The sequence below is a fragment of the Aplysia californica genome, unplaced genomic scaffold (genome assembly GCF_000002075.1).
Source record: "Aplysia californica isolate F4 #8 unplaced genomic scaffold, AplCal3.0 scaffold00602, whole genome shotgun sequence".
In the NCBI taxonomy this organism is placed as follows: Eukaryota; Metazoa; Mollusca; class Gastropoda; order Aplysiida; family Aplysiidae; genus Aplysia; species Aplysia californica.
This window is the reverse complement of record NW_004797872.1, coordinates 140,622-152,051: the sequence shown is the minus strand read 5'-3', so window position 1 is coordinate 152,051 and position 11,430 is coordinate 140,622. Positions and strand designations below refer to the sequence as shown.

Genomic DNA, 11,430 nt, shown 5'->3' with positions numbered 1-11,430 from the left:
AGCCCGCCTCTCACCTCCTTCATCAACGAAAAAGGGAAAAGAAAAGACAATAATAAGTTTTGCACTTTTGTTTCCTTAATATTTCCTTCGTGCAATACATGATTACAGAAATCTTTGAAGAAATCTCTCACCCTAAAATAAAATTCTAATTTGTAAATGCCATCCGCATATACTTTGCCGTTGTTTGATAAATTCATGATGTAGAAAATGGTTCAGTCAATAGTGATATCAAGGAATTATTAATTTTATTTCTTTTGTTTTTGTTAGGTTTTTGTTTTGTTTTATTTCGGGTTTTTTAAGGATAGGGGGGGTGTCAAATTGCAAGATGCGTCTCATAAAGAAATAAGCTTCCCTGCGTTATACCGCTCAAAATCATATTCGAAATTGTTTTAGTATTCCAAAATAAACGTTATATTGTATTTAATTATTCAGCGTCTCCTCTACGAAGGTTTTCACATTTTCCATGCCACACACCCAGTGTTGGAGAACATGAACAAATGTTCCATGCCACACACCCAGTGTTGGAAAACATGAACAAATGTTCCATGCCACACACCCAGTGTTGAAGAACATGAACCAGTGTTCCATGCCACACACCCAGTGTTGGAAAACATGAACCAGTGTTCCATTTTCCAAGGCACTTATTTCTTTTCTGGTCTCCTCTTCAATCTCATCTGCGTCCTCAAACTTCTGACCTCAAAGTATTTCTTTCAGTAAAAATAAAAACTGAAAAAAGCCACAAGGGGCTAAATCTGGCTTATAAGGTGCATGCCGTTGCAAATCTCACACAAAGGTCTAGAGAAGTTCAGAGACCACTCTGAATTTGTAGAGAGGTGCGTTGTCGTGGTGGAATATGATGTCAGTATATCGGGTTGTCTTTCTGTGAATGGCTGGACTTACTTTGTCTTTTATTAGTGGCCGGTAGTATGTTCACCATTGACAGTGGTGCCAGCGGGAACTGGCCAACAACAACAACAAACAATGTGCTTGTATTGTCAAAGAACACAATATGCTTGTATTGTCAAAGAACACAATATGCTTGTATTGTCAAAGAACACAATATGCTTGTATTGTCAAAGAACACAATATGCATGTATTGTCAAAGAACACAATATGCTTGTATTGTCAAAGAACACAATGTGCTTGTATTGTCAAAGAACACAATATGCATGTATTGTCAAAGAACACAATATGCATGTATTGTCAAAGAACACAATATGCATGTATTATCAAAGAACACAATATGCTTGTATTGTCAAAGAACAAAATATGCATGTATTGTCAAAGAACACAATATGCATGTATTGTCAAAGAACACAATATGCATGTATTGTCAAAGAACACAATATGCATGTATTGTCAAAGAACACAATGTGCATGTATTGTCAAAGAACACAATATGCATGTATTGTGAAAGAACACAATATGCATGTATTGTCAAAGAACACAATATGCGTGTATTGTCAAAGAACACAATATGCGTGTATTGTCAAAGAACACAATATGCGTGTATTGTCAAAGAACACAATATGCATGTATTGTCAAAGAACACAATATGCTTGTATTGTCAAAGAACACAATATGCTTGTATTGTCAAAGAACACAATATGCTTGTATTGTCAAAGAACAAATATGCTTGTATTGTCAAAGAACACAATATGCTTGTATTGTCAAAGAACACAATATGCTTGTATTGTCAAAGAACACAATATGCATGTATTGTCAAAGAACACAATATGCTTGTATTGTCAAAGAACACAATATGCATGTATTGTCAAAGAACACAATATGCTTGTATTGTCAAAGAACACAATATGCTTGTATTGTCAAAGAACACAATATGCTTGTATTGTCAAAGAACACAATATGCTTGTATTTGATTCCTCTTGGTTTTCTTGCGCCTTCGTCAAAGCTTTACCCTGGGACCTGACCATCAATGATTTATTTATAGAGGCACCCTGGGATATGTGATATGAATACACACATTTTTGAAACGTCATAGCTGACATCAAAATGTTATTATCACTACAACTTTTGGCACAGAAACAACGAATACATACTTCTACGACGTCGTAAATTTCCAACGTTGTAGTTGGAATGGTCATGACGTTACGGAAAAGTGAAGGGAAACTTCATTATGAGACACACTTCGTAATTAACGTTTTAATATTTTTTGTGTCGCAAACATGTAAAGAAGTAATATTTTCTGTGTTGCAAATATTATTTAAGATAATATTGATATAATATTTCCTGTGTTGCAAGCATTTACATGGGTTTTGGTAGGCGTTTAGTCACATCTGTTGGCCTTCACATTCCCATCCTTTTTTTTAAAGCAAAAGTTGGAGTTTTGCCAATCAACAGCTGTGGTAGAAGCTGTTTCAAACTTGATTAATACCATGAAGTTCAATGTTTGAATCCGAGATGAGTCAAATATTTCACGTGTATTTTCTCTTCCTTACTGGACTTGTGAGTGTTTGTTTGTTTGGGGGGGGGGGGTGTCAGCCTGTTGCCCATCTGTGGTCTCTTCATGTCTTACCATGTGGGTGGTTGGCGGGTGCTCTGGTGTGGTTTGCTTCTTCTTTCATATGAAAAATGTATCGTCCTTATTTCCCCTATTTCTTTTTTTATGTACGTTACTCTCTTGTAACACCTCTAATCTTCTGGCGCTCATATGACCTTATGCAGTTGCGAGTGCCGTAAAACCTCTACTAAAACTAAACTAAATGTCTTACCATGGCGATCAGCTGGGTTAGGTATTTTTGGATGGTCTTGTTCAGTGAGAAAAATGTAATACATTGCAGATATTGCCCTTTCCGTCCTTTGGCGTATGAATGTTCTGAAATCTATTGTAATAATGTTGTCTGTGCCGTTTTACACAAGAGACGTGGGCTAGATTCCCGCGTGTTGAAGTTTTATTTTATCGAGTGTATCCATCTCTCTGCTGGGATGTAGTTACCGGTCCGGACTGGCCCTGACAGACATGGTCGCGGTGGCCCGCCTCCTAATTATCTAAACTGTGTCGACGAGGACGGAAAATATTTCAAATCAATTGGAGTTTTTGGACCCTCTGGACCCCCCCCCAACCAGGGCAGTGCTACTGACTGAAGTTGTCTTTGGGCCATTCCCAAAGGGGAGGATATTAACATGTTCTTATGCACAGTAGATTTGTAAATGGGCTGGTTTATCGATGTCATGCTCATACCGTACCGGAACAACATAGGGGGAACTACTGCTTTTTCTTTCCTCATCTTTGCTATCGTCATTTTTCCTCTTATCTACTTCTTTTGTATGTTTGTCACTCTCTTTTGAACTGCTATGTCCGGGTTGCCTCGGTAGTTCGAAGCAGACCTTGTGCTGTTGAGGCTAGAGTGGTGAGTAAAGTAAGCCTGATTCCCCGCTTGGTCTTCTCCGCTGACATCCACCCTTTGGCGCTCATATGACCTTATGCAGTTGCGAGCGCCATAAAACCTTTCTAAAACAATAAACAAAAGCACCCTATGAGCTGTCGTGCGGATGGTTGGGAGGGCGCCACAGGCAGGCCCTACTTTTTTACTTTCCTTCTGCTGTTTCTGTCTGTCCGCCTTTTCCCAGCACTAAGTGACCATTATAGTGTCGATGTGTTTCGTTTTACTCAAACAGACAAGCATTGGGCTGTCTACCCGAAGAGCGGCTCTCTTCAGCTAAAAAGGATCGCACAAGAACGACATAAGGCTTTGACGGACAGGCAGAGTGTTGGGTTTGGGGGAGAGGGGGGGGGGTAGAGATTGTTCACGACGTTGTGACAAGTCCATAATATGATAAACTGCAAGAGCTCAAATCATCCGTCCCCTTCTTAGGCTAGGTTAAAAGTAAGTCCTTTAATATGCTTTCCGATAGGGAATTTTGGATCTGGTGGATAATCTTTGCTCTCGCCCGCGTGGTTGCTACGGACGCTATCGAATAGCTGCAGGAATGACGGCATACGTCAAGGGAGGAATGAAAGGGGTGTCTGTGGACTGGCAAGCCCATGAATATTTCATATTTCTTAGCTCCGAAATCTATCTAATGCGTGATAGAGGTATGTTTAAAGGGGAGGGCGAGATCGATATTTGTGCTCTGAAAGACGAGATTTATAACTGTTGACTTAATGATTTTGCAGACCCATTTCAACATGGTTACAGATTTGTTTTTCAGAGTAAGAGACTACCAACTGAGAACGGGGTTGGGGGGGGGGGGTGTAGATTTGTTCGTTTTTGGCGACCCCCTCTTCTTTCTTATCTGTCCGTTATTTGACTTACTTGTCTGGCTTTCTGTACCTGCTGTCCTGTACATTTGTCTCATCCTAGCGTTTGAAGTTCACCACCCGTTTACCATAATAATTTAAGATACTCACTTGCAGTATTGAATGGTTTCAGGGATATTGATCATAATATCACCCAATAATGCGTGAGGACAGGCGTCTGTGGTAGATCTATAGCGGCGAAGAGTTTGGCCGTCTCAAGCAGGCTATATTATGAGTTCGATTTCTCTATGGGGAGAGTTTTATTTGGATTTGTTTTGTTTTAATCGAGGATCTGTTTACTGGGACCTTGTATCTTTCTCAGACCGGCTTGGCCTCGACGTCTTCAATTAGATAAACTGTGTCGATTGGGTATCTGATGCATTTGCCATTTCCATTTTTTTATAAAATTTAGAATACTTGAAGAGGTGTGAAACCAAATGCAAGAATATCTTTTTTTTTAAAGTTTTAGTAAGTTTTACGGCACTCGCAACACAATAAAGTCATAAAAATGACGAAGATTAGAGGTGTTACAAGAGAGTAACAAACACACAAAACTTTAAGGAGAGATAAGGTCAACAGTTTGATTGGAAAGAAGGAACAAACCACAGCAGAGCTCCCGCCTACCACTCTCAAGAAAAATGAAAAAAGGGTGTCACGACGCGGTGGAACCAGGCTCTCGTCAATGTTTGGCATATGGAGAGAAAAAAGTACCCGTCTATCTTCAACAGAAATCGAGATATTTGAAATTGAAGGAGGTTTGGGTTGCGTTGTTTCAGAGGTAAAATTAGTGAGAAAATGGCCGGGCTTTAGAGTCCTTGGAGACTAAATTTACATTTTCTGTGCTTTTACTGAACGTTTTTCAGTAAAAATCCACGCAGTAATGTATTTTTAATGGACGTAAAAGATGTTGAGCTAAAAAATAAAAATTCGTCAAAAATTGCATAAAGGAAGAAAAATGTCGTTTTCTTCGATTTCATTTTTTTGACGAGCGCCTGTTTTCACCACGATGCCTCACAAATGTGTTTGGCATGTGTGCTTGGTGATTGAAGTTGGGTGGTAGTGTGCGTCTCTCTCCTATCTGTCTGTCTGCTCATTCGACCGTCATACTACTTTTTGACACGATATTTACGTCATCGAAATATTTCTCTCTTGCTCAAACAACTTAAAAGAAACGAATATATTTGGATATATAAATATCGTGGTCGTAAGTGTATCCCGTTTCGACTACTCTTGCCTAATATTTTGTTTACTGAAGAAACGCCCCCGCCAAATCATGCTACGTTCATTACATGTACTTCTGTCTCGTGCTTGTGGTCGTCTGTCCTAGATTTTGTTTTATGAAAAGTCCACCGTACAGTGTGAAATTGTTCACCCTACAGAACGAAATTGAGAGAAGAACAAAATGGCGGCTGTGTGTGATTATTTAGGGTCTTCGTTGTGCGACTTGATCGTTCGGGGTGAATACACTTCTGCCTTCCGCTTTTGTTGAAATTCGATCGAACTGGTGATTGTGATTTCTGTTGTGGCACTTTCCCCGCTGATAGAAAGGCCCTTCAATGCGTGCGGAGCCTTCTTCACCGCGTCCTTTGTTGACATAAATAGGTGGCAGGGACAGGTTCTAGACCAACGCAAATAAATGCCCGATCCCTTCTGTTGACTCGAGTAGCTTCTTTTGATAACTTGTCAAAGGAGAGTTAAAATCGGAACCGTCGTCTAGCCTAGAGCGAGCTGTCGTTATTCGCTGCTTTTCTTTCTTTTTCCCATTTATATGCGTCATTGGTTTGGTTTACGATAAGCACTTTACCTATCTGTGAGACGTGTAGAGGTGTGTCTTATACTCTGTGTGTGTATTCTGTTGCCCATGGTTACACACGTGGGTAGGACATTTTGAAATTTTATTCTGTGCCCTCCATTTCACGCTGCTTTCTACCAGTCTATGCACGCAGCTAGCTCGACTTCGCATTTGAATTTTTACGGCCAACATTGGCAATATCCCCGAGCGTTGTTTATTGTCGGACATTTTGAGTTCGCCAAGTCGTTTCAGTAGGACGTGCCTGCTTCGTGCTCATAAGCAGTGCGGTTAGTTTTTCTACACGTTTGGTTGGAGAGGTTCTCAGATAACGTGTGTGTAACATTCACTGCAGTTAGTTTTCTCCCTGCAGTTGTGCGTTCAGCTGGGAGTCTACAGTTCCAAAGTTATCACCTGCAGCAGAGAGGCAAGTAGATCATATTAAGAACTTACATATTCATTGCTGATAGCCTTCAAGGGAACCTGCTCGATCATTCCTCTTAGAAAGGTTTCAACTGAACGTTTTGAGGAATCGTGACGTGAGATCAACTTTGTTATGTACTAGAGGACCCTCTGCATTTCACCCGAGAGTACCTATCCGCGATATACCCTGTTTGCTTTCGTGATATCGAACTTACGTGTCATTAGTTGGGACTGATACATGTGTACGGGCTGCTCCGCGAAGTAGGGGATCCACATTGTCCTATTAAATCCGATAAGTTATCTGCAGGGGGTGCTTCTCCCGACCGCCTCTCTGCTATGAGGAGAGCGCGGCTTAGGCCGCCGCTGGGGCGGAATTCCATCGATGGTCGGGGTTATCCTCGAGAGGTCGTCATGCTGGACAGAGGTCAAGCTGAGGGTGAACAGGTGCATCGTATGGTCCAGCGCCAAGTCCCGGTGACCTCACGGGGGTCTGATATTTGAATGTCTGATTCGTGTTGTTGTCATTTCCATGTCGTTTCTCCACGACGATCAAGTATGGCAGAAATGTCGCCTGCAGCGATGGACGTCCCAGTATCCTGCCGTTGAGAAGGAGCGCAACTCTGAACGGAGGGAGAGGAAACTGAATGGTCACATTATTTATCTTGTAACTAAGGAAGCAGAAGATGTCAACGTCACCAAGAAAAGAAAAGAGGAAAATCTTACATAAATATTGGTGACTTATTTTCCTTCTCTCGTAGAAGCATTTTTGTAAAAAGTTCCCACTTTAGGCTACATGAGGACGAAAGCAGGTATGAAAGCTCAAAGCTGTATCAGTCACCGTCGACGATAATTTTAGAAAAGAAAGTTGTGGAGCAGTTTGGTAACATCAAGATCAAGAGTGGAACATCAATGAAGCAAGTCTGATAAAAGTCGGTCATCTAAAGGAGAAAAGTCCCAAGGCTTTCTATAGCTACCACACAACCAAAATGAAAGATCGAATCAGGCCAACGATTCGGACAAGAAAATAATGCGCCAAATTTAGCTCCGAGAAGAGGCGAAAAAGACAGATCTCGCCAAGTTCAGTTCAGAGAAGAGGGGGGGGGAAACCTCGCCGAAGTCCCCCACAACATGCCAATCGGTGACACGGTGCAAGACCTGCGACGGCTCAAGGCCCAGCGCAGCCGCGAGCGTGAGATGAGGGACCTGGAGGAGCGAGTGCTGCTTGACCATCTGCACGACGCTGACCGCGAGCTCCGGGGCACGTCGCCTGCCAAAGGCAACCAGCACAGACGGACCAAGCTGAGCAAGGACAAGGACGTCCGGGGCATGCAGATCCAGGTGAGTCGCCATCTTAGTTAGGTGATTTAGCTCGGAGGGTAGACGGTTTTTTGTTTGTTTTTGTAAAACAGGAGGAAGGGGGGGGGGGAAGAGGCGTGCGTGGGGGTGCTCAGCTGTCTATGTGTGTGTTTTCTCCTGTTTCTTCCCACCTTCACTCCACACCGACCCTCCGCCCTTTATCTTTGTATACCTTCCTCCTTCTCGCCTTCTACCTTCTTCCTTCTCGTTTTCCTTTTCTTGTCCCTGTTCATTCTTCGTTTGTCGTATGGCTCCTTGGATCATATCCAAAGTTTGTATAATATTTTGTTTGTACAGTGTGACAAGATATGAATGTTGACTGATTGTCCAAATGTCTCTATTTTTTTTTAAAATTATGACTGATACAGACAGTTTTTGTAGTGGGTAGGTTTTATTATATTGATTAAATAACTATCATTGACTGGTTGAAGTCAAAGGGATTGATACGTGAAAGTATTCAAATTCAAATAGTGTTGTTTTCTGTGCCATAGTTGTCAGAGACTTGTCACTTGGAACGTTTTGTGCTTCTATGGAAACAATCTAAGGCTTATCCTGATCCCTTTTATACAAGAAAAAATGGGCACACTACTTAATCACTTCCTCTTTATGACTCACTGATTCATTAGCTGACATCTGAATGTCGTGCCTTAAGCCGTTGTGTGATTCAGTAAGCTCCGTGCCAGAGTGTTTCAGAGACCCTGCTTGTTTTTTTCTATTTTCAGTACGAGCGTGACAGAGAGCGGGGCCTGAACAAGGATCAGCGGAAAGACTACCGCCGGAAGAAGGTTGGTTAGGGTTTCTGGCATCACAAGACACCTCAATGCGGGAAATCGCAGCAAACGCCAGCCCGTTATTATGTCCCCTCAATACACCGTCGACGAAAGCCAAGATTAAGAAATCGGCTTTCTTTTCCGTCATGTACGTAGTTGAGGTGGTGTGTGGTCAACAAAGACAACTTATTGTGAAAGTAGTTGATGTCTTTGATAATCACCACCGAATCAAGAGAACTAAAAATTAAAGTAAAGGTCTACTTGACCCTTACCCCCCTTAATCCCGATCTTAGAATAAGTTTAAGTTAAAAGCGTCTTTCCCGAATGACGTCACAGCGAACCGCTTGTCGCCACACGGTGAGAAGAGACCCCGAATGTGCGTAGTATGTCAATTTAGTTCCGAATGAAGGGCTCAAGTAGCCTTTTACAATATTTTTAAAAAAATTTGTTCACCCTAAAAAGCTTGGTATAGCATTGCACCTTCTCGGTGCCGTGAGTGCTTTTGGTAGCGAAATAGCTACCGATCAAAGTTCCTGACATTCCTTCTAGTATAAAGGAACTCTTGTGAACGGTGGGTGGTTAGAGGGTGCCATTGGTATGCCCTACTTCTTTTCTCTTTCAACCTTTCCAACCCTTTGTGCCTGTCGTACTTCACCCCCCCCCCCCCCCCCACACACACACACAAATAACCCTTTGCTATCAATGACCGTCTTTGTGGAGCCGTGGGTGTACTTTTGTAACTCTGGCAAACTGTTGAAGAACGGGGCGACCGGAGCCTTTTTTCGTGAGTTTTTGAACTTTGCTCTGCTTCAACTCGCCGTACCCCTCTGTGGTCTGGCGTGTCCTTGAGTCCTTGTTTTGCATAATCCTCCCCCCGGACGTGTTCACGAGAGACTGTCCTCGGCGGGTAACCAGCGAGTCCCGACTTTGATTTGACGTCCGCTTGCGAGCTTGTCTGTCTGTCCGTACGTCCGCCCGTCCGTCCGTCCGTCCGTTCGTCTGTCTGTCTGTCTGTCTGTCTGTCTGTCTGTCTGTCTGTCTGTCTGTCTGTCTGTCTGTCTGTCTGTCTGTCTGTCTGTGCGAGTGATTAGGGGGTGCCCCAATCCTCCTCTGCATCGTTTCCATTTAGTCTCCGAACATGCAGTTTATCGAGTTCGAGGGGACACATTTATCTATTATGAGTAAATGTTGGTTCACTGTTACGTTAAGTAACATCATTCTGGCATGTCGTAAGCGGGTTAGGTTGGGGGGGGGGGGGGGGGGGTCCTCGAACTTCGAAAGTAATAGGTAGTTGCTGTCTGGATCGTTTCTTTTCCATTCCTAAACTTCTTTGTCTAAAGTTGAGTATTACGTACTTTATATACTATTTACGCAGCTTACGTGAAACTAAATCTGCCGTCTTTGGGGAGATTCTAAAAGAGACTGTCGAAATTGGCCAAGTCGGTCCAGCCGGTGTCGAGGAGAAAGGCGGGGAAGTGGGAATTGGTCTTTAGTTTAGTATTAGTAGAGGTTTTACGGCGCTCGCAACTGCATAAGGTCATATGAGCGCCAGAAGATTAGAGGTGTTACAAGAGAGTAACAAACATAAAAAAGAAGAAGGGGAGATAAGGACGATAGATGTTTGACAGGAAAGAAGAAGCAAACCACACCAGAGCACCCGCCAACCACCCACGTAATGGTCTTTTGTACAAGTGATTGTTTTGGACAGGTGGCCCTCAGAGCAAATTCGAAAACTTTCACACAACCTACGTCACTGAAGCTTCAGCCGGATCTGAAACTGCGGTTCCTGCACATTGGTCAAATGCCCTTCCTCTGGTTTATCGATTTGGACCAGATATAGCTCTCTTGGAACAGACAACACCCCTTTTTTGTTGTTGAATGTGATGGGGGTTAGTATTTTGTTTGATTCCTAAGAACTCGTCTACAGCTGAGGTCGTAAATCAGGATCGTCTGCTTTGTCTCGTGTAAATGTTGCTAAAATCGTGCAGGAATCGGGGGAAATAGGACTTGTGAATCTGGTGTTGGTGATTGTAGCGCGGAAAACAACAACATACAACTTGAGTTGAAAAAGTGTTCACTAATCTTCGACGCTTACATGACCTTATTGTGTTGCAAGTGCCGTAAGACACTCACTAAAACTTTTTTTTAAACGTTCATTCAAGAATGATTAGGAGAGACAACTATCGTGTATTAAAAATACATGGCTTTGCTCCCCACTCCCGGTATTTTGTTAATTTGAGTACGTAATCCCAAGAGAGTATTTCTATGTGTACATATATACTTGAAGAAATAGTGGCAAGTAGGCCTATTTGTTGGAATCTCCCTTTTAACTTGCTGCGCTTCCTTGTTCTCAAGAACTCTTTATTATGTAAATACAAAGCTTAGAGCTGTTGGGCCACCACCCTAATCCTAGCTTCTTTTTGACTGATAGTGTGTTTTACACGTATAGACCTGCAGCGTGCGATTTGTCATTCATTGATCTATCGATCCGAGACATGCGTTCTTGCACCCAGCAGGAAACAACGTGTTGGTTTGTTCTACCCAGATATACTCGGGGGGGGTCTGCTCTTCTGATACTGAAGGGAGAGTTGGAGGTCTGGGTACGGCAAAACGGCTACGAAGTAAAGTTTCCCGGACCCGTTCGTGGGCCTGTAGTACAATGCGTGAGAGTGTCAGACAGGAAGTGTGTCCTTGACACAGCTGTGTGTCTCTTTTGCGGGTCTCGGCATGTCTTTGTTCAATCGGGCTTGGTCGGTTTGTTTGCTGTTCTTTGTTATTTGGTCGCGGATTAGTTGTACACTTTGCCGGTGCGTGTGTGTGTGTGTGTGTGT

General features: G+C 42.7%; 1 protein-coding gene across 1 annotated transcript in view; it reads left to right on the top strand.

The window, feature by feature from the left end:
• Positions 1 to 5,600: 5,600 nt before the first annotated feature.
• Positions 5,601 to 11,430, top strand: part of LOC101862447 — a gene marked incomplete in the record, with an annotated part of 59,817 nt that continues 53,987 nt past the window's right edge. The window contains 2 exon segments of the mRNA XM_035972179.1: positions 5,601 to 7,811; positions 8,552 to 8,614. Of these exon segments, the coding sequence (XP_035828072.1) occupies positions 7,602 to 7,811; positions 8,552 to 8,614 (273 nt within the window).